The sequence below is a fragment of the Triticum aestivum genome, chromosome 3A (genome assembly GCF_018294505.1).
Source record: "Triticum aestivum cultivar Chinese Spring chromosome 3A, IWGSC CS RefSeq v2.1, whole genome shotgun sequence".
Taxonomy (NCBI): Eukaryota; Viridiplantae; Streptophyta; class Magnoliopsida; order Poales; family Poaceae; genus Triticum; species Triticum aestivum.
In genome coordinates this window covers 15372668-15396408 of record NC_057800.1, presented here as the reverse complement: position 1 = coordinate 15396408, position 23741 = coordinate 15372668, and the positions used below count along the sequence as shown (strand labels likewise).

The 23741-nt window shown below is 45.1% G+C and overlaps 3 protein-coding genes across 3 annotated transcripts; 1 reads left to right on the top strand and 2 right to left on the bottom strand.

Annotated features, from left to right (window-relative positions):
- The first annotated feature begins 10859 nt into the window (after window positions 1–10859).
- On the top strand, window positions 10860–13841 carry LOC123059874 (uncharacterized). Its single transcript, XM_044482408.1, has 7 exons — window positions 10860–11037; window positions 11135–11175; window positions 11400–11457; window positions 12474–12567; window positions 13227–13311; window positions 13405–13470; window positions 13590–13841. Exons 1-7 carry the CDS (start codon window positions 10947–10949, stop codon window positions 13674–13676), a joined length of 522 nt encoding a protein of 173 aa, XP_044338343.1. The 5' UTR covers window positions 10860–10946; the 3' UTR covers window positions 13677–13841.
- A 470-nt stretch (window positions 13842–14311) lies between these two features.
- LOC123059872 (alpha-ketoglutarate-dependent dioxygenase alkB) lies at window positions 14312–17317 on the bottom strand. The gene is made up of 7 exons (XM_044482406.1): window positions 17096–17317; window positions 16851–17017; window positions 15898–16253; window positions 15263–15401; window positions 15065–15131; window positions 14873–14994; window positions 14312–14764 (listed from the first exon to the last, which is right to left on the bottom strand). The coding sequence occupies exons 1-7, from the start codon at window positions 17206–17208 to the stop codon at window positions 14625–14627; spliced, it is 1104 nt and encodes a 367-aa protein (XP_044338341.1). The 5' UTR covers window positions 17209–17317; the 3' UTR covers window positions 14312–14624.
- Window positions 17318–18700: 1383 nt separating this feature from the next.
- LOC123059873 (transcription factor BHLH6) lies at window positions 18701–22297 on the bottom strand. Its single transcript, XM_044482407.1, has 5 exons — window positions 22038–22297; window positions 21708–21930; window positions 21378–21641; window positions 20913–21083; window positions 18701–19079 (listed from the first exon to the last, which is right to left on the bottom strand). The coding sequence occupies exons 1-5, from the start codon at window positions 22115–22117 to the stop codon at window positions 19002–19004; spliced, it is 816 nt and encodes a 271-aa protein (XP_044338342.1). The 5' UTR covers window positions 22118–22297; the 3' UTR covers window positions 18701–19001.
- Between the last annotated feature and the right edge of the window lie 1444 nt (window positions 22298–23741).

Here is a 23741-nt window from a genome sequence, read left to right as displayed (position 1 = left end):
CTGAAAGAAAAAGAAAAATAACCAAATGGGAAGTCCCTAGTGCGGTTTAGGCCACGTTTTGGGGCGTGCCGCAGTTGTGCCCCCCTCCCCACCTATGCCCATGGTATTTTTAATGCGTAATTATGTATGCGCAACACGAGTTTCGCCGCTGGGCTGGGATTGGGGTGGCCGCCGTATTGCTACGCGAGCTCAGATCGCACCAGGCGATCTATTTGCCGATTGCCCCGAGCGCGCTTGAAGGTGTCCGGGCTTTGAAGCGCCGAACTGGTTGATTGCCTTGAGAGGTTGCTTTGCGCTTCTGCTGCGAGGGCCGCGGTGTGCTCCTCTGTTCGGAGAGAGCGCTCTCTGTTTCCATTGACTGTAATAACTCCGCGAGGTCCTGGCATCTTGAGCTTGAGGTATGCATAATGCGGTACCGCATTGAATCTAGCGAATGCGGTTCGCCCGAGCAGCGCGTGATAACCACTGCGGAACGGGACTATATCGAAGATTAACTCTTCGCTTCGGAAATTATCCGGGGATCCCAAGACCACTTCCAGTGTAACTGAGCCTGTGCAATGGGCCTGTACACCTGGAATGACGCCCTTAAAGGTTGTTTTTGTGGGTTTGATCCTTGAGGGGTCTATACCCATTTTGCGCACCGTGTCCTGATAAAGCAGGTTCAGGCTGCTGCCGCCGTCCATAAGGACTCGAGTGAGGTGAAATCCGTCGATGATTGGGTCTAGGACCAGTGCGGCGAGTCCACCATGACAGATACTAGTGGGGTGGTCCCTGCGATCGAAGGTGATCGGGCAGGAGGACCAAGGGTTGAACTTTGGGGCGACTGGCTCCAGCGCATATACGTCCCTGAGCGCACGCTTCCGCTCCCTCTTGGGGATGTGGGTTGCGTATATCATGTTCACCGTCCGCACTTGCGGGGGAAACCTCTTCTGTCCTCCAGTGTGCGGCTGCCGGCTCCTCCTCGTCATCGCTATGCGGCCCCTTGTCCTTGTTTTTGGCAATTAACTTGCCGGCCTGCTTGAACACCCAACAATCCCTGTTGGTGTGATTGGCTGGCTTGTCTGGGGTGCCGTGTATTTGACACGAGCGATCGAGTATATGGTCCAAGCTGGACAGACCCGGTGTACTTTGTTTGAATGGCTTTTTCCGCTGACCGGGTTTAGAGCCTTTGAATCCGGCATTGACTGTTGTATCCTCAGTATTTTCGCTGTTAATGCGGCGCTTATGCTTGTTGCGATGTGACCTGCTATTGCCGTCCTTGGTATCTGAGGTACCATGGTTCTTTGATATGTTATTACTGCGAGCCAGCCAGCTGTCTTCTCCCTCACAAAAGCGGGTCATGAGTGTTGTGAGAGCTGCCATAGATTTCGGCTTTTCCTGACCAAGGTGCCGGGCTAGCCACTCGTCTCGGATATTGTGCTTGAAAGCCGCTAAGGCCTCCGCATCCGGACAATCGACGATTTGATTTTTCTAAGTAAGGAACCGAGTCCAAAATTGCCTGGCTGATTCTTCTGGCTGCTGAATTATGTGGCTCAAATCATCGGCGTCTGGTGGTCGCACGTAAGTGCCCTGAAAGTTGTCGAGCAATGCGGCTTCCAGATCTTCCCAACAGCTAATGGAGTCCGTTGGCAAGCTGTTAAGCCGATGCCGCGCTGGTCCTTTGAGCTTTAGTGGGAGGTATTTGATGGCGTGTAAGTCATCGCCGCAGGCCATGTGGATGTGGAGGAGGAAACCCTCAATCCATACTGCAGGATCTGTTGTGCCGTCGTATGATTCAATATTTACAGGTTTGAAACCTTCTGGGAATTGATGTTCCATTACTTCGTCTGTGAAGCATAAGGGGTGTGCGGCGCCTCTATATTGGGCTATATCGCGACGCAGCTCGAATGCGTCTTGCCCGCTGTGTTCAGCCTGGCCGGATTTTCTTCTGTATCCAGCGTGACGTTTGTCGTCTCGCAGAGTGGTGCGCCCTCGTGATCCGTAGATCGATCTTGAATGCTTTGCCTTGTCCTCCAATATGTCTCGCAGGTCTGGTGTATCTCCCCATGCCTTTTTATTTGAATGGCGTTGGGGTGGAGGCTGAGCTTTTGGATGGAATGCCTCTCTATCGTGGCCACGAGGTGGCCGATCAGGCGTATCATACGCTTCTTCCTCCAGTCAGGGTAGTAACCCGCGCCTTGGGTAACTCTTGGAGGGGCGCTCGAGTTTATATTCCTCGACCGCGAGGACTTCAGTCCATTTTCAGCTAGCAGATCTTGATCAGCTTGAAGTTGCTTCTGCTTTTTCTTTAGGCTATTTGCCGTGGCCATAAGCCGGCGCTTGAAGCGCTCTTATTCGACGGGATCCTCTGGGATGGCGAACTCATCGTCGCCGAGGCTTGCCTCGTCTTCGGAGGGGGGATGTAATTGTCATCCTCCTCCTCTCCGTCTGCCACTCTCTCAGGAGAGCTGGCTCCTCCATCCTCCTGCTCTAAATCTTGCTGGAGGGGTTTGTTGTTTTCTTCAGCACTATCCAGAGTGTTATTATCTCCTGTGCCGGTATCACCACTTTTGCTTTGGCGGGACTTAGAGCGGCGCCGCTGACGTCGGCGTTTGGGTTGCTTCTTGGAGGGGTCATCCTCCGCTATCCCGTCGCCATTGCCTTCTTTGGGTGTATCCACCATGTATATGTCATATGACGAGGTGGCTTTCTAGTGCCCTATAGGTGCTGGTTCATGTTCGTCTCCTACATCGTCGTCCATACCGTCGATGTCTTCGGAGTCGAAGTCGAGCATGTCGGTTAAATCATCGACAGTGGCTACGAAGTGGGTGGTGGGTGGGCGTCGAATTTCTTCGTCGTCCGCATCCCAATCCTGTTGGCCATAATCCGGCCAGGGCTCTCCTGACAAAGAGAGAGACCTTAGTGAATTCAGAATGTCGCCGAAGGGCGAGTGCTGAAAGATATCCGCGGCGGTGAATTCCATGATCGGCGCCCAATCGGATTCGATTGGCAGGGGCGCGGGCGGTTCGGAGTCAGAAAAAGAGTCCGGCACCTTGGAGTCACGGGCTGCGCAGAGGATTATGTTGGTGTTCGGCTCGATCGCCGTTGAGACTGCAGCCCCTGAGGCGGTGTCTAACCACCCGTCCTCGATTGGCGCAGTTGGCTCCGAACTAAGGGTCGGAGCTGATGCGGGCGCGGCCTCTGGGGTACTGTTCGGCGGCAGAGCTAGGTCATACCCATCGCGACAGTGCGGCGCGCCCGGCTGTGGCTCGAATCCGTCGAAGATCAAGTCTCCGCGGATGTCGGCCGTGTAGTTCAAACTTCCAAATCTGACCTGATGGCCAGGGGCGTAGCTTTCAATCTGCTCCAGATGGCCAAGCGAATTAGCCCGCAGTGCAAAGCCGCCGAATACGAAGATCTGTCCGGGGAGAAAAGTCTCACCCTGGACCGCATCGCTATCGATGATAGTAGGAGCCATCAAGCCTAACGGCGACGACACAGAGGAACTCTCAATGAAAGCACCAATGTCGGTGTCAAAACCGGCGGATCTCGGGTAGGGGGTCCCGAACTATGCGTCTAGGCCGGATGGTAACAGGAGGCAGGGGACACGATGTTTTACCCAGGTTCGGGCCCTCTTGATGGAGGTAAAACCCTACGTCCTGCTTGATTAATATTGATGATATGGGTAGTACAAGAGTAGATCTACCACGAGATCAGAGAGGCTAAACCCTAGAAGTTAGCCTATGGTATGATTGTATGTTGTGATTGTTGTCCTACGGACTAAAACCCTTCGGTTCATATAGACACCGGAGAGGGTTAGGGTTACACAAGGTCGGTTACAAAGGAGGAGATATCCATATCCGTATTGCCTAGCTTGCCTTCCACGCCAAGTAGAGTCCCATCCGGACACGAGAAGAAGTCTTCAATCTTGTATCTTCATAGTCTAACAGTCCGGCCAATGGAGATAGTCCGGCCAATGGAGACCCCCTAATCCAGGACTCCCTCACCAGTTTTGCCACATGAGTCCACTATACCTACCTATATGCGGTATTATTTTGCCGTTCTAAGCAAATCTGTATGTGCCATCTCTAATTTTCAAAATAAATTTCTCTTTTGTGTACTCGTACTGCTCACGAAATGGTAAGGGTGGCTGATATATTTCCATGCTAGATGTGTTATTCTCAAGATGAGTGTTTATTCACTTTTCATTGCACGAGAGTACGGCAAAGGTATTAAGGATGCCCAGTCCCAAAATGAAAAATGAATTTACTTTATGTTGTCAAATAATAAATTCCTAGGAAAGTGTTGGTATGGAAGGCACCCGTGGATACAGCTAGCCATGGAAAGTGAAAGTATGGTGGAAAAAGGAATAAACTTCATTTTCTGTTTGGGAACCGCCCATGATATATCTAGCATGGAAAGTATTGGGAACTACTCGATCGTTTTTGTTGACAGGAAAAGCATGCCACCCAAAATGTTTTATCTCCATCTTTTTCGCTTTGAGCTCTGGCACCTCTACAAATCCCTACCTCCCTCTGCGAAGGGCCTTTCTTTTACTTTATGCAATTTTTATTTTTACTTAAGTCTCCATCTTGTCTTATAAAGCACCAACTAAGGGGCACTATGACCGTACTTGAGCATTGGGTGTAGCTAATATGTGAGTGAGTTTCATGAATGGATCAATGATTGAGCATAATGGGGTAGGGATAACTTGCTTTAGTGTTGATATTTTGAAAGACATGGTTGCTTGTTGATATGCTTGAGTATTGAAATCTTCATGTCAAAACTAGACTATTGCTTTGAATCATATAAAAGTCCAAATGTCCATGCTACAAAGAAAAGAATATGTGATGAACATGTTAGGCAGCATTCCACATCAAAAATTCTGTTTTTACCATTTACCTACTCAAGGACGAGATACGTCTCCAATGTATCTATAATTTTTTATTGTTCCATGATGTTATTGTATCATTCTTGGATGTTTTACAATCATTTTATATCAACTTTATATCATTTTTTTGGGACCAACCTATTGACATAGTGCCTAGTGCCAGTTGCTGTTTTTTCCTTGTTTTTTACTTTGCAGAAAATCAATACCAAACGGAGTCCAAACCCAACGAAACTTTTTGGAGATTTTTTCTGGACCAGAAGACACCTATTGGGCGCAAGAAGTACCAGAGGGGGTCACCGAGGGGAGCACAACCCACCAGGGCGCGCCTGGGGGCCCAAGCGCGCCCAGGTGGGTTGTGCCCACCTCGGTGACCCCCCGCACCACCTCTTTGCTCTATAAATACCCCAATATTCCAAAAACCCTAGGGGAGTCGACGAAAATCAATTCCATCCGCCGCAAGTTCCAGAAACCAGATACCCAATCTAGACACCATCACGGAGGGGCTCATCATCCTCATTGGTGCCTCTCCGATTATGCGTGAGTAGTTCATTGTAGACCTAGGGGTCCATAGTTAGTAGCTAGATGGCTTCCTCTCTCTTTTGATTCTTAATACAATGGTCTCTTGGAGATCTATTTGATGTAACTCTTTTTGCGGTGTGTTTGTTGGGATCCGATGAACTTTGAGTTTATGATCAGATCTATGTTTTTATCCATGAAAGTTATTTGAGTCTTTTGATCTCTCATATGCATGATTACTTATAGCCTTGTATTTCTTCTTCGAATCTTCGGTTTAGTTCGGCCAACTAGATCGATTTTTCTTGCCATGGGAAGATGTGCTTTGTGATGGGTTCGATCTTACGGTGCTTGATCCCAGTGACAGAAGGGGAACCGACACGTATGTATTGTTGCTATTAAGGATAAGAAGATGGGGTCTATTTCTACATAAATAGATCTTGTCTACATCACGTCATCATTCTTATTGCATTACTCCATTTCTCCATGAACTTAATACACTAGATGCATGTTGGATAGCGGTCGATGTGTGGAGTAATAGTAGTAGATGCAGGCAGGAGTCGGTCTACTAATCTTGGACGTGATGCCTATATAATGATCATTGCCTGGATATCGTCATAATTATTTGAAGTTCTATCAATTGTCAACGGTAATTTGTTTACCCACCATATGCTATCTTCTCGAGAGAAGCCACTAGTGAAATCTACGTCCCCCGGGTCTCTTCTTTATTATATTTGCCTTTGAGATCTATTTTTATTCGCTTTTATTTTCAGATTTATATTTCCAAAAACCCAAAAATACCTTGCTGCACTTTATTTTATTTTGAATTTATTCGAGATCTATTTATCCAATCTATCATGTTTTTATCCCGTCAACTCGACAATTTCTGACACCGTTACCTGAAAGGGATTGACAACACCTTTAACATGTCGGGTTGCAAGTATTTGTTCTTTGTCTGCAGGTGCTGTTTACGTAGTGTTGCGTGATTCTCCTACTGGTTCGATAACCTTGGTCTCATCACCGAGGGAAATACCTACCGTTGTTGTGCTGCATTACCCCTTCCTCTTTGGGGAAATACCGACGTAGTTCAAGCCGCAATCAATCTACAACATATATATGCAAAATTATTAAGACTAAGTTCATGATAAATTAAGTTCAATTAATCAAATTACTTCCCACTTAAATCAACATCCCTCAAGTTGCCTAAGTTATACATGATCCAAATCAACTAACCCATTTTCGATCATCACGTGAGATGGGGTAGTCATCAATGGTGAACCATCTCCATGTTGATCATATCTACTATATGACTCATGTTCGGCCTTTCGGTCTCTAGTGTTCCGAGACCATGTTTGTACATGCTAGGCTCATCAAGTTTAACCCAAGTATTCCGCGTGTGTAAATCTGGCTTACACCCGTTGTATGTGAACGTAGAGTCTATCACACCCGATCATCACGTAGTGTCTCGAAACGATGAACTTTCGCAACGCTGCATACTCAGATAGAACACTTATATCTTGAAATTTAGTGAAGGGATCATCTTATAATGCTACTGTCGTTCTAAGCAAAATAAGATGCATAAAAGATAAACATCACATACAATCAAAATATGTGACATGATATGGCCATCATCATCTTGTGTTTTTTATCTCCACCTCCAAAGCATCGTCATGATCTCCATCGTCACTGGCTCGACACCTTGATATCCATCATAGCGTCGTGGTCGTCTCGCCAACTATTGCTTCTACAACTATCGCTGATGCATAGTGATAAAGTAAAGCAATTACATGACGTTTGCATTTCATACAATAAAGAGACAACCATAAGGCTCCTGCCGGTTGTCGATAACGTACAAAACATGATCATCTCATACAATAACATTTATCACATCATGTCTTGACCATACCACACCACAACATGCCCTGCAAAAACAAGTTAGACATCCTCTACTTTGTTGTTGCAAGTTTTACGTGGCTGCTATGGGCTTCTAGCAAGAACCATTCTTACCTACGCATAAAACCACAATGGTGTTTCACCAAGTTTGTTGTTTTAACCTTCTTCAAGGACCGTCCATAGTCAAATTCGATTCAACTAAAGTAGGAGAAACATACACCTGCGAGCCACCTTTATGCAAAACTAGTTGCACGCCTGTCGGTGAAACCGGTCTCATGTGCGTGGACATGTAAGGTTGGTTCGGGTCGCTTCATCCCACAATACCGCCGAATCAAAATAAGACATTGGTGGTAAGAAGTATGACTATTACCGCCCACAACTCTTTGTGTTCTACTCGTGCATATCATCTATGCATAAACTTCTTCGCGATCCAACCGATCAAGTACCGAACGTACGACACCTCCGCGTTCAGCACACGTTCATCTCGGTGACGTCCTCGCCTTCTTGATCCAGCAAGATGGTCGAAGTAGTAGATGAGTTCCGGTAGCACGACGGCGTGGTGATGGTGACGGTGATGTGATCTCCGCGGGGTTTTGACTAAGCACTACGAAAATATGACCGAGGGAGTAAACGATGGACGGGGCGCCGCACATGGCTAAGACAATGTTGTGTTCTTTGTGTTGCGCTCCCTACCCATGTATATATAGGTGGGAGGGGAGGAGGCAGCCCCTAGGGCGCCCCAAGAGACATGGAGGCAGCCCTAGGGCTACTGCCTTGCCCTACGCCCCCTTCCTTGTATCAACAAGGGGGAAGGAAAGAGGGGGGAGGGAAAGAAGGGGGAGTCCTACTCCACACTTTCCTTTCCCTCCCCTCTTTCCTTATCTTGCTCATATGGTCGGCCACTATAGGGGCGCACCAGCCCCTTGTGGGCTAGTGTGTTCCCTCTCTTGGCCCATAAGGCCCATATCTTTGCCGGGGGTGCCCGAAACTCCTTTCCGGTGACTCGATAAGTACCCGGTACCCTCCGAATCACTTCCGGTGTCCAAATACCATCGTCCTATATATCAATATTTACCTCTCGACCATTTCGAGACTCCTCGTCATGTCCTTGATCTCATCCGGGACTCCAAACAACATTCGGTCACCAAATCACATAACTCATGTAATACTATATCGTCAACGAACGTTAAGCTTGCGGACCCTACGGGTTCGAGAACTATGTAGACATGACCGAGACTCCTCTCCGGTCAATAACCAATAGCGGAAACTGGATGCCCATATCGGCTCCTACATATTCTACGAAGATCTTTATCGGTCGAACTGTTATGACAACATACGTAATTCCCCTTTTCTATCGGTATGTTACTTGCCCAAGATTCGATCGTCGGTATCTCTATACCTAGTTCAATCTCGTTACCAGCAAGTCTTTTTACTCGTTCTGTAATACATCACCTCGTGACTAACTCCTTAGTCATTTACTTGCAAGCTTATGATGTGTATTACCGAGAGGGCCCAGAGATACCTCTCCGATACACGGAGTGACAAATCCTAATATCGATCTATGCCAACTCAATAAACACCTTCGGAGATACCTGTAGAGCATCTTTATGATCACCCAGTTACATTGACGTTTGATAGCACACAAGGTATTCCTCCGGTGTCCGGGAGTTGCAAAATCTCATAGTCAAAGGAATATGTATTTGACATGAAGAAAGCAATAGCGATAAACTGAACGATCAATATGCTAAGCTAACAGATGGTCTTGTCCATCACATCATTCTCCTAATGATGTGATCCCGTTATCAAATGACAACACATGTCTATGGTTAGGAAACCTTAACCATCTTTGATCAACGAGCTAGTCTAGTAGAGGCTTACTAGGGACACGGTATTTGTTTATATATTCACACATGTATTTAAGTTTCCGATTAATACAATTCTAGCATGAATAATAAAACTTTATCATGAATAAGGAAATATAAAATAACAACTTTATTATTGCCTCCAGGGCATATTTCCTTCAGTAGCGCCCAATCATACCGAGCTACTGTGCAATGAAGCAAAGAGTGTTGACATGAATCTTCAGCCCCGCATAAACTGCACGTTGTGCTGGTCAACATATTCCGATGGTTTAGCACATCCGCTATGGGAATTGACTGTTGGGCGAGACTCCATAAGAAGATTTTTACTTTGGACGGAACATCAACTTTCCATAGATTCTCCCAAGCCTTGGTTTCTCTGCTGGTGTCTAAAGAATTAGCACGACCCTCAAGCCATGCTTCTCTCCTCATTTTGGTGTCAACAAGCATGCGGTAGGCAGATCGAACAGAGGAAGCTATGTTCTTTTTATGTACCTAGGACGAAACTCATCAATGTGTCTAGTGCACAAGGGTATGGACATGATTGCCCGCACATCCGTTGGTAGAAAGATCTCCGAGACAACAACTCGGTCCCAATCCGCACTCGACAGAATCAGTTGACCGACCCACTGAGGTGGGTCTGCAACCCTGCTTAATATAGGTCTCATGTTGGCTAGTCTTGGCAGCTAGTTCCGTTCCCATATGTGTCTGGTGAGTCCATCACCGATGCGCCTGATCAGCCCTTGGGTGCGAACATCCAGGCCATCCATAGTGGCCTGCCAGATTTGTGAAGGAGCCGAGCCCAACTTAGAGTTAAAAAAATCAACACCAAGGTGGTACTTGGCCTTCAGTACTCGAGCGTTGAGGGAGACTGGACCCGTTAAGATTCTCCACGCCTGTCTGGCTAGGAGGGCTAGATTGAAAAGCTCTATGGCATGAAATCCAAGCCCTCCACAATATTTCGGCCTAGTCATCGTACTCCAGGAGACCCAACTTGGCTTCCTCTGCCCTTCTTTGCTGCCCCACCAAAATTTTCCGATCAATGAGTTAATGTGCTCATAAAGGCCACGGGGAAGTTTGAAGTAAGACATGGAATATGCAGTGACCGCCTGTGCAACAGATTTAATCAAAACTTCTTTGCCTCCCGCTGACGGAAGCTTCTCCGTCCACCCTTTTACCTTGTTCCAGACTCTGTCTTTTAAAAATTTGAAAGCTCCATTCTTACAATTACCCACATCAGATGGCATTCCCAGATATCTATCTGTAAGCGATTCATTTGTAATATTCACTGCATTCTTTACCTCGATTTTGAGAGAAGTTGGGCAGCCCTTACTGAAAAACACCGAGGATTTTGATAAGTTTATTCTCTGGCCCGAGGCATTGCAATAATTATCCATCAAGGAAGACAACTCATTTGCTTCGAAAGAACTGGCTTTAACAAACAGCAGGCTATCATCTGCAAAAAGCAAGTGGCTTATCGATGGAGCCGACGGAGCTACTCGAAATCCACTGAGGTGAGGTGATTCATCTTGGGTTTTTAAAAGGCACGAAGGGCCCTCTGCTACTAGCAAAAACAGGTATGGAGAAATTGGGTCTGAATTCCTCAAGTTAGTGAGATCTCGTTTGTTTTTTCAGGAAACTTGTTTCATTTTTGTTCAGATTGAGAAACTTAGAGCGGAACTAGATGAGCCCTGTACGGCCCGGCATGGCCCAGGCCCATAAGAGATCCGGATTCGCTCAGGAGGAGCAGCACGAGCCACACAAAGGTTGGTAGGACCGTAGGACTCGAGGAGAGAGTGTGGGGAGCTGCCATGGCGACGGCGGCCGGCGGCGGGAGCATGATGACGAGGGAGCAGCTGCTCCACCTCTTCTCCCGCTTCTCCTTCCTCACCTCGCTCCCAGGTCTCCCATCCCATCCCGCCGACTTATTTTCCTTCAACACTGATCCCCCGTCACTTTCCTCCCCTTCCTAATCGTGGTCTTTGCCGCGGAGTTCCAGAGTTCAAGGACCGAATCGCCGACGCCGTCAGCGACAAGCAGGTTGGAAATCTTTCTCTGTTCTTTCCCCCGCATTCCTTTGCTAGCAGCAGTAGTAGTATCTGTAATTTGTGCAGATGCAATTGAAGTGAATTGACTCGGTCCTCTGTAATTTCATTCAGTTTGGACAATTCTTGAAATGTGACCGACTTGGATTGGATGGTAGATGGTTTAGTTCGTGTGGAGCCTCCCTCTTACAGTATCCGTGTGTTCTTCTTGTTCCACAGGAGGCCGTGGCGGTGACCACCGAGGTGCAAGAGGAGATCCTTCGCGAGATGGGGATCGGTATATGTTCCTAACTGCATTCTTAGCTCCATGTCTTTTCTGGCTTGCTTTGCTCCAGCGATTCTTGTGCAGATGTGAGGTTCGAATTGACAATGGCCTACCATGTCTATGTTAGTAGTGATGCCCAAATGCAGAATTTAGTCATGTAGAAACTAGAAAGATTTCAACGATTGGTACTCCCGCCGATCCATATTAATTGTCGCTCACTTAGTACAACTTTGTACCTTGTACTAAGTGAGTGACAATTAATATGAATCGGAGGGAGTAGCATATTTGTTAAGCTATGTAACATATCCTGATGTATGGAAATTTAGTTTATTGAAGAGGTCCATACTTCCTGTCAAATGCTAGGTATTGACAGTGAGTACATGTGCCATACATGGAGTTACTGTTTAGCCAATAGCCCACTGTTGCTGCCACTGCCTTACAGCCATGATCAGTGTATTCATTTACTAGGAATTTTACTTCTTAAATTAAATCTCTCTTCATATGATGGGTTGCAACACAACGCAGCTTCAGGTACGTAGAATACACGATGCCGATTGAAAAATATTTGTGCTGAATAATGAAGGAAATCAATCTTTTGTTATGTGATAAATCGATCGTGAGTTTGGTCTGGTAGAAAACTATGAGTCCACAGCAGCAACAGTGTAGTGATCTTGGATGCAAGTCAAAAATCTGAACAACCAATTGCTCATAGCTGACCAACGCAAAGACATCACCAAATGTTTGTAGTTTCTGCTTCAACTGTGTCCAAATGCATCATGTTGTAATCTTCAGCGCTTTGGAATCAATTCGCCGTCTGCCATGGAGTCCTTGTTGCGTCAAGTCTATAAAATGCTTTGTAGATGTAAAAAAAAAAATCAAACTTCTACTTATCACTTGTACGCTAAGTAAGATTGCTAATTTATTTTTCTTATAGAAGGGTTCTGAATGAATCATGATTTTCTTTGACTTGATATATACAGTAATGTTTCATGCATGACTTACGCTGACATGTAATTTCTGAACATCAGATCCAGGTTTTGGTATTAGCTGCCTGGGAAAGGTGAACGTCGTGTATGAGAATGACATGGATTTGATGATTAAATTCTACCAGTTTGTTGCCAAGTGAGAGCCTACTGATTTTTTTTCTTGTATATTTTGGGTCAAACTTTGATCATCTATCAAACTAATAAAATATAAATTATATGATACAAAAAGCATATTGTTAGCTTTGTATTTGAAAGAGCTTTCTCATAGTATAGTTTTTTGTGACACATATTATACAATTTATTAGTGAAATTTATTGTCAAACTTTAGCCCAAAATAAGAGGGGGCCTAATAAAGCCGGACGGAGTTAGTAGTGGGCTAAGAGACCTGCCAGTAAACCTTAATTTATTTATTCACTATTTTGGATTTAGCAGTTTTCTGATCTCATTTGTGTATGTTACACCCCATAGATTCATATATTAGTTCTAATGTTGCATGGCCTTTACATAATTCAGTGACATATTAATTTTTCTAATTAAAACAACTTATATGGTAGTGCAAGTTTGAATATAGTCCACATTGATCTGTGTAGTGGTGTGTTCTTTTATTTATTTATTTTCAAGGAAAAGAGCTGTATCAGTTAATCCACCAGCTATAAAACGGAACAAGTAAAATGAATATAAAGCCACAGTTACCTGCCCTCTGCTCTCTGGCAAGAATAGTTTGTGGTTTACAAACTTCACCTGAACTATTGTCTAAAAGCCATGTTCTGATTATTTCCCCATTTAATTTGATAGAGAAGAGATGGCTATTGACGAGGCCGAGCTTGAGCCTCTAGAGTTTGCCGAGAAAATGCACACTCAACAGGAATTGCAACAACAGGTGAGGCAAAGATGTTTTTATAGTGCCTTCTTCAAAACATCCATCTTAACTGTATTGAAGATGGTAATTAGATCCTTTTAATTGCTGTTGCAGCAACTGGAGATGTTGGTTCAAATTAGAAAATACAGCCCCGAGAGCCAATCTGTCATACTTGAGACTGTATGTTCTCTATGCTCGTCCCCTTTCAGTAAAACATACACAAACAGAGTTTTGTTTTGACCGTTTATCAGCAGAAGAAGCAATGCATAACGCTTACCTTGACATTATTGCCAATGCAGTTGCGCAAGCAGTTGGAGAGTGCTGATTTCGATACCAGTGCGTCAATCTCGACTCCGGAGCAGATCCAAGAGATTGTTGAGAAATAGTTCACATGTTTGATGAGATGAGAGATTTACATCCCATCCAGTCTTCTCCCTCTACTATAGCCGATGGTTGTATTCTGCCCATACAAGAAGCATATAATTGCCATCCAGCTTTACTTCATGTAATCTGCACTTTGCTAAGTGAAAAGACTACAGCTGTTCTACTTATATTATCTGCATTTTGCCACCGGAAAGGCTACAAATAGTGTACACAGCTTCTTGCCATACATTCACTTAACCCCAAATGCATACAATTAACCTTGATGACACAACCTTGTCAAAACATCCAGTTTAAGCAAATACAATTTTATTTCTTATTTTCCATGGAGACAATGAGTTGCCATTATCGATCGACAAAGGGACGAAAACGAAGGCAGTTAAGGAGACGACTGAATATTGACATAATGACCTATGGTAAGACTAAGAGCCAACACAAGAAGATCACATGTCAAATTGCTGACTTCTCCGTGACTTTGAATTGTGCCCAAACATTTCTATATTTGATAGGACACTGGCTGAAAAAAATATGAACCCATCTGACCAATTTACATGTAGCTTGTCCATCTGCACTGCAGAAGGTACGTTTTTGTTCAACGAATCAACAGATAGAGATATTGGCAAGTAAATTTCCTGGAAAAGAATACTCAAGATGAACAACTTCTCACACATCAGGCAGTAAGCCATTAAGTGATTTACATTCTCTCGCATTAGCTGGATTTTTTTAATGATAACTGGGGTCTTGCTGAGGGTACGAAACTATCAAAAATGCCCTGTCCATGGAAGGCCTACCCTTTGAAAGAAGATGAACGCTTCCCCCGATCAATAAATTACCCCATCTTCCAGCAACATTTCAGAAACAAACTCCAGACACAGTTAATCAAACAATTGCTCATCTAGTGTAGGCCCGAGAGGCAGCAGGAGAGCAAACTTTCAATAATAACTAAAGTAGCTTCAGTATACTTGTCTTATGTTGATATTTATCCTTGAATTATGAATGTAGTCCAATATAAAGCGGTCATCATCATCAGATAGTTCTGATACCAGCCCAGAGATATCTTGCTGGTCACCCTCTGTGAAGATCCGTGGGACACCTGTAGAATAGAGGCCATGGGTTATTCTACAAAGCTGATGATCCATGGTATTTCAGTTTACTTTCTTATTAAGACATAAATTTTTCCCATTAAAAATAAATAAATTACCATGGAAGCGCTCTCGTGCTTCCCCAGCCATCAGTACAATATCACCACTTCGCAGGAACATTGGCGTTGGAGCTTCATCCCTTGTCTTCCCTCCAAGCAGAAAAATACACTTGCAACCCAAACTAAAACAACAAAAAAGTAAGAGACTACACTCAAATGAAGATCATTATATAAGCAACTGAACCGTAGTACCTTATGCTCACAATAGGTTTTGTCCAATCTGCTTCCATGTCATCAACATGGCCACCAAGCATGTCGCCTACAGAAGTCAAAGCTTATTGTTGTATGGACAGAGAGGCAAGCATGCAACTTCGAGGTAATGTGCCATGGTGTATATCAGTATATCTACGAGGTTAGGTTATTCACTGTTTGAAAAGACAAGCTACATACTTGGACCATAATAGTTAACGATGGCCGCTTCTGCAGTGAATTCTTCTCCAGAAGGCATTGCTGGAACAGCCATCTTTTTTGCTAGAGTAGCAAGGTCATCTGGAATCTTGTTGTGTGGAAGCGATACATCATAGTTACGCTGACAGAAACAGGAACTGGTTAATATGCAGTTGCGACCAAAAGCGTATCTTACAGTGCAATAAGTACATGATTTTAATTAACTGCGAGCACCGCGCAAGAGATTGCAGCTATCAAGTTTCATGGCTGAGTACGAGAATAAGTTACATCATGATATTAGCGTATGATGTATGCACACTGGGATTAGTTGCATAATGATTTCAGAGATCATCATGCTTAAAAATAGCTTTCAAGGAAGAACTATCATAAGCAAACAAAGCTCCTTAAGTAATAAAACTTGTTATGCGCTAACATGGAATTATGAATTCATCATCATCATAATATGATTATAATGAATTGGGCTTGTTTGTCACAACTGCAGAAAAATTTGAAGAAAATTATGCCTGCTGGTTTATTCATATTCATATGTAAAGCATCAAATTTTAATACCATCACAAGCTAAAAGAATTAAATTCAAGAAAAATGAAAATAAAGACACATTCATTGTACATACATACTTTTGACCAATCAAATTGCAAGCCAAGGGTGCTCCACCGGAGCTTGCGCACAAGAGCAGCTGCCATGGTCGACTTAGGTCTTTCCTCCTTTTGGATCTCTGAGCCATCCACAAATTTGAATTTACCCGGATGTGCATTTTCCCCAACATTATTCTGCTCAATTCTTTCTTGGCCATTGGAACTTTGCACTTCAACCAAAATCTTTTGGTTTTTAGCAGCGATGAACAAGTCAGAAATTGGACCGTATGTAGCAGTCAAGTTAGTTCTATTAGGAGGCTGTGGGAATGTTTTCAAGCTTTCCCTGATCCAATAGCATTGTTCCTCAGTTGATAGAGCACCAGGGATGAAATAGAATCCTACAAAAATTGAGGCGCGAAGGGTATTATCAGTACTATTTCACAAACGAACATTATAATGAGATTACGATGATTGATGGATATTAGGTGTGACGATCAAGTGTTGGAACCTGAAATGTTGACATAAATAGGCAAGCAAAACCCTAATTACTCAAAAGTTATGATGCCATTCGTCCTCCTTTTTGGATACACATATACAGATATACTCATGATGAAGAACTTGCTGACATAATAGTTCAGGCATAGCATATGTTCCACATAGGAGGGGTTAAGGGAAATCATGAGTTCCATATGAAAATTTGACATTCTCTGCCGCTCATGTTTGGGACAAAGTTAGCATTAATGTGAAAATTGCACAAGCACTGGAATAAACAATTACTCCCTCCGTCCCATAATATAGTTGTTATATTACGGGACGGAGGGAGTAAGAAATAATTTTATGACCCAAAACCAGAATCAGGAAGAAATTTTGTAAGTTGCCGCTGTTCAAATGCAATGTCCTGACTTGCAAATTTGTAAGAACAGAAATCCAAACTGGATCAAGAATAATCGTAAGTATCGAAAACAAAGCAATATTGGGAGAAATTGTGGAGTTACCCGGCCGGTCGAGGAAGCAGAACACGGGCAGGTGGAAGCCGGCGCGGTCGCACCTCCGGATCCCGGCGGGCAGCTCGCCTTCTCCGGCAGCAAGCAGCGCGTGGAAGTCGACCACCGCGGACAGGTCCCCGCCGCCGCCAAACCCACCACCACCGGCTTGCTTGCCCCTGTAGCGCTTGAAAAGTCAGGGTTCTGCTATGCTGTTTCCGCACAGAGATGGCAGAGAGACAGGGAGAGAGAGAGACCTGGATTTCGACCTGCCCTTGCGACTGGGTGGCTTGTAGAGCTTGTACTGCTTCTCGGCCCGCCGGAACGCCGTGCGCTCCGCGGCGCCGCCGGGCTCCGTTTCCGCGTACATCGCCGGCAAGTGTGGCGCCGCCGCCGCCGCCGCCGTTCTCGCTGTATTCTCTCGTTTTTCCCCTTCGGACGGTGGTCTTGGTCCAGGGAAGTTAATGCGCCGAACCAGTTTCGGTCCAGGTTTGTGTCTCCCTCCTCGACTGGGCCAGGAACTGTACACAGAACCAGGCCCGGCCCAGGTTTGATGGCTGACGTGGATAAATTAGAAGGTCCGTCTCAGGAGACCGAAGTAGTTAATCAACCAGATCGATCGCTCTAGGTTTTCATCACCGCCGGCGACTCTTGGCAAGGGCGTGCGCGGTATGGCTGCCGCCGGAGGGCCGCCGGAAAGACCATCCCCGAGGGCCATCTTGGGCGACCTGCAGACATGCACCACTGAGCCCGCTATCGGAACAGGAACGGCAGAGACGAAAGACTCTGCTGCCGAGTTCAACCAGAAAGAGGTTGACGACAATGCCGGCGATGGGTACCATGGCATCGGCGATGAAGGCGTCGGGGGCGACAATGATCGAAGCGGGCTCCATCGCATCGGCAATGACGGCGTCATCGTGAACGACAGCGGCGATGATGATGACGACGACGACCGCAGGAGCAGCTAGCGAGTATGATGATGTCGACAATGGGGGGTTCTACAGACCGCAGGACATGGCCAACTACATCAGCGAGGAGACGGCGATAGCTGTGACGAGAGGGACTATCCACCACCCGGTCACATGATCGACTACAACGGAGACAGCAAAAACCTGAACTTAGCCTACTCCTTTTCTAAGTACCGGGTGGAGCTCTTCACCGTGCGCCCTCGTTTCCACTTCACGGGGTCCTTTGCCGCCACCGACGGCTTTGGTTGCCACATCTGGTCCTCGCAAAGAGGAGACATCGTCGATCCACAGAACAATCTGATACTCGAGTCGAGGAGCGCCCTGACGGACACCTTCTGGGTCAAAATCAAGATCCCGGGGGACAACGGCGAAACCAATGATCACGACAATGGAAACTTCTCGTTCACGGTGAACCTGTACGCGTGCAACAAAGTCATAGACACGGCCGCAAGATAGACATGACCTTCATGGCGCTGCACAAGGCTATATAGGCCAACGTGTACGTCAACCTTGATCTCGCGCCTCCCGGCCGGTGCCACTGGGACTGGCACCGTCTACCATGTCTATGGCGAGATCACCGCGCACCACGAACTCTACGACGGTGAGAGTGTCGTGCTCTTTTCTCGTGGAGAAGAGAACAAGGAGGAGGTCATCGATGGCGAGCTCCCGCTATCGCGGAAGTGTGTGGCTGTTCCGATATACATGGAGCCGCTCCTGATACTCTACCTGGACCTGCACGTTGCAACTCACTATGATCGTGATGACGAGGGTCACACCATCGCCTTTCGAGATTATATTACCTTTTACCCTGATCAATATGTAAAAAGAATCTGCAATGCCGACCATGGTAAAGTTAAAGTGCAGATTTCATACCAGTAGTTGGGTGCACAAAGATGTAAACTGAACTGAAGTTCTATAATTATGTATGGAGATGTCCTCACAAATCCCAAGGGAGGGAGTACTAATACTATGAGCTTACATAAATTCTAGGCACAATTACTATTTTTTGGGCCATACAAGTGATTGCAGTTGTAGTCACTTTTATTAGAATGTTGTAGTACCAGATTGGACCAAACCACGCGCTCTCCTCCATGATATTGATCATGATGGAGCATCAGTAGTTGGGGTGCCCATTACGCATTCTTTGAGACACTTAATCTTCATCAGTGACTCATGGACTTTTTTGGGCTTCTTCTCACATCAAGAATTCGAGATGGCTGAGTGCAGCCTGTACCATCTCCTTGATCGTCTCAACACTATCCGTTTCTTCCATCTGAAAAATATAATAACTAGATTTTCAAAGAATATAAATGGCTGCAGATATTTGCACAAAATGTAGTGAAATTATGTGCATGCTAGCAAATGCATATGTGTAATCCATGTGGTCACAAGCTTAAGTCAAGCCAACGCATGTCTAATGAGTCGTATGAAAGAAAGTGTGACTAAAATACATAGTCATATGAACTGGCAACACGGTCATTGATCAACGTAATTGGAAAAATTATGTTATGCAATAAGTTTGCTGGCAATCCCTTTTTCAGAACAGCGGCATGGCTCTATTGATTCATGAAATAAAGTCCAGTAGATCAGAAGACCTGAAATGAAAACCAACAACAAGACCAAAGATCATGTCAAGGTCCTTCGAAGCGGACATCTTTAGATCCCATCTTGATGTTTCCCCATGTACCTGATGATGAAGTTACAAATTCCATACAAGCTGGACTAACTTCATAAGGTCTAAAGAGCCAACCTCATAACGTTTAAAGAGACTTAATAGTTGCACACCTCAAGATTTTTTTTAAATGAGCCATGTACGGGTCGAACGTCTCACATGGAAAACTTGTCAAAATGATGCCTAGTCAGCATTGAGGAGGAAGAATATAAAAAGTATGAAGCGACTACTAATGAGAACCATTGGCTCTATATGGTAGACCTAGACCATGATAACAATGCCAGGGAAGTGATGGAGCCAAAATATCTATGTTCGGCATGACACCATCTCAACCGCCGAAAGCACACAAACCTAACAAAGAACGTATAAGAAATGAACACCAAGCATTGATAAGTGGTTCCCTTGCCTCTCACTGACTAATGAGGTGTCGGTGATGTGGGGAACTTGGGGAGATTGAAATGGTGAATGATTCTCTACTGGTGCCCATTATTTCTTTGTCGTCTTCCATTAGGATGACATGTTAGATGAAAATTTGTTAGATGATACATTCTTTTATGGTTATTTTTTCAATAATATTTTTCATAATCATATCCATGAAACTAAATAATAGACAAGAAAAATTGTATCCAAACCTTCAAATCATGCCTATACATTTACTTTTTTTCACAATGCTTTTTCAAATATCTCCCACCTGTGGGCTGGATTTCGAGCATGTGCAAAATCGTCTCAGTTATCCAATGATAAAAGCAAAAAATGCAGAACATACAAAAATTGGACAGGGTTGAAGAACAAGAGATGATGGCAACCCTCTTAGGCCTCGTTTGGAGCACAAGATAGGAAAAAACTTTTTTGGGGGGGGGGGGGGGGGGGGGGGGGGGTGGGGCTGCTATCCTACGTTCCAAGTGGGCTGAAGAGAAAACTTTCTGTATGAATTGTGTTTCCCCACTATTGCCGTAATTTTCCTTTGAAACCAAATAGGGACTTGGTTCCCTTGTGAAGTAAAACATGACTCCTAAATTTACTAGTCAATGTGTACGTGCAATGCACGTTAATTTGAAAGTATATTAAGTGCATGCGGATATTAAGTATGATATTATTTGCGTGTTATTATGTGATTAGACTATATTTGACATGAAATTAACTGCACGCTAAACGTGTTGAGCGCTCGACATTGAAGCAGTCTAGGTCGTTGGATTGCATGTTTTGATGGCCGAGATTAATTGGATCTGCCCATTTAGGTCTTTTTATATTAGTATAGATGAACTCCCATAACCAACAGTGACATTCCTTATGATGTCATTCATGTGACATCACTCAAAGAATTCGAGAGCGACCGAGCGAAAGAGATGGAAGCAAGCTTTTCGTTCATGAAATCAGGAGGAGAACTAGAGGAAACTAATTGGACGAGAAATGCAGCAAATCACGGATGGCTACCTCGATGAACATTGTGTGGACTGTGCGGCCGTCCACGAAGGTGACACTTGAGGTGATGACCTTGAGACGGAGCGGATCGAGCGCCTTGTACATCTTCGCCATGACGTGTTGCGCGTTGTCATGCCTCATGCTCACCACCGCCAGCTTCTCCGCTATGGGCATCACCTCCAGCTGTAGAAATGATAAACCACGCGGTTATTCAATGGTGTGTTTTGACATCCTGGTCTTGTTTCATAGAGTTGCCCCAAAATGTTTCACATTTGCCATGTTATCTTGGAAGCGTTTTGTTGTCTATAAAATGTTTCATAGAGTATTTCTCTTTGCTAACATTTTAGTTGTTACACAAGTTTTTTTTATTCTTTTGGTCAGAAACATTCTCACTAGATTTACATTTGGACTTCTCGATCATTTTATATACAAAGACCCGAAAAATGCTACTCAACTTCTCCGGCGAGCAATCTTTACCTCAAGGAGGACCGGATGCGTTGCAGGAGAAGTGACGGGGTCGTTGATGGAGGAGGAGGCAGTCCTCCTCGTCTTCTTCGGCGGCGAGAAGCCAACGCCGGCGTCCTCCACCCCCTCGCTACCGGTGGAGGCCTCCGACTTGACCACCACGGCGGTGCAGCCGCCGGCCTCGAGGTCGGACACCTCGGCGAGGATCCGGCGCTCCTGCTCCTGCAGCTCCTCGATGTATGCGACGGCGTCCTGGATGATGGACGCCTTGTCCATCTAACGCCGCACAAATTAAGAGAAAACCCTATCAAATCAAACTGTACTAGCTAGTATGAAGTAGACCTTGGTGATGTTTGGGACGACGCCGCGGATGGCGTAGAGCTTCTCGTTGAGCCGCCTGCGCCGGTCCCTCTCCTCAACGATGTTCTTGCTGGCCCTGGTGGCCCTCGCCGACGCCGTGGACGGCGAGCCGGTGGAGTCGTTGTAGCAGGAGTCGAGGCCGGAGAGCGAGTCCTCGGCCGGCAGGTACGAGCTGCAGCAGTCAGCCAGGCTCATCCAACGTTTGCTAGGCAGGGCAGAGCGAAACAGACGTCGTCAGCAATGCAATAGTTTGACGCGAGATTGAGAAGCAATGCAATATTTTGAATTCATCTCATCTCATCACGTACGTACCTATCGGCGTCTCCGAGATCGAACACCAGATGGGCCTCCAGCTCCAAGAAGTCCAAGCTCGCGTCCATGTCGGCCTCCATTGCTCTGCTCTGCACTGCTCCCTCTCCCTCTCCCTCTCTCCTTCCAGGGTTTTGTTGTGCGCCATGGCCGACGTGGCGAGCGAGAGCAGTACCCTATCCTGGTGCCACCTGGCGCCCTGCCGACCAAGCCATCGTGCATACTGCACGGTAATTGGCTGCTTCTCCATTTTCGGATTGCTCCCCCATAAAATTCGAGATGGAATCTGAATCTGTGCGCTGCTGTTGTCCCGTAAATATCTCCGTATGTTTGGGTCCATCAGCTTTGGCGCCTGGCAATAATTAACACGGCGCATAGAGCCAAAATAAGTCGGCCTCTTGACCCCATGGACAGGTTGATTGATAAGTTCTTTATTTGGTTCATAAGTTTCACGAGGTTCTTGAATTTTAAGGTGACACCACTAGTAGAAAAGGGGTTAAACGTGAAGCACATTAGTGCCGGTTTGAATTTGAGCCGGCACTAATGATACCATTAATGCCGGTTCGAACGACTATGCATTAATGCCGGTTCGTGTTGAACCTTTAGTACCGGTTCGTGCCACGAACCGGTACTAAATGGGTGATGGCAGGCTGGCGTCAGGCTGGGGCCCCACGATCACCTTTAGTACCGGTTCGTGGCACAAACCGGTACTAAAGGGCTAACCTTTAGTACAAACCGGCACTATAGGGCAATTTTCAAACTCTAACACCCCCCCCCCCCCCCGTGTGTTGCCATTTCAGTTCTGAAAAAATCAAAAGAAAATGATAAAAACTTCAAAAAGTAAAATCCTTCGAGAGGTAGTTATATTACTACATCTACTAGTTAGGAAAATTTGAAAACTTAAATTTGGACATGTTTCGCAAAAAGTGTAGGGAAAATGTAAAACGGCTATAACTTTTGCATACGATGTCGGAAAAAAACGTATAATATATCAAAAAATTCAGCACGAAAATCCGCATCCGATGGAGACCGCCTATGGCCTGTTTGAAATTTTTTAGAATCCTCAAATTCCAAAAGGAAAAAAATATGGTCAAATTTCAGTTTTTTAATTTTTTTTGTTAAATCTGGTCAAACTACTTATTCTAGAAGTATTAATTTTACTACATAATTATTCAAGAATATTAGTGTTACTAAATAATTATTTCAATTTTTTGAATTTTGGTCAAATTTGGTCAAACTATGGTCAAACTGTGGTCAAACTATGGTCAAACTTATTCAAGAAATATTAGTGTTACTAAATAATTACTGTTTTTTAGAATAATAGTTTCAAAAACTCAAACATTGAAATGTGTGACTTCATGCTCAAGCTAAACTCCTGAGGGTTAATAGGATTGACATCTTACTATTGTTAGGAAAACAACAAGTGCAGACTTGGAAACGAAGGAGAATAGAACCTGAAAGTTAAACGTGCTCGGGCTGGAGTAGTGAGAGGGATGGGTGACCGGTCGGGAAGTTAGATGATTTGGAATGAGTGATCCACACTTGAGCAGTTAAGAGAGGTGATTAAAGACTAAATCACCAAATAATTTAGAAAAATTAAAAATAAAAAAAATAATCAAATTTTTTTCCAAAATTTTCAAAAAAAAACCTTTAGTACCGGTTGGTAAAGGTCCCCCATACCAGGGCGCGAGCTCACGCCACGTGGTG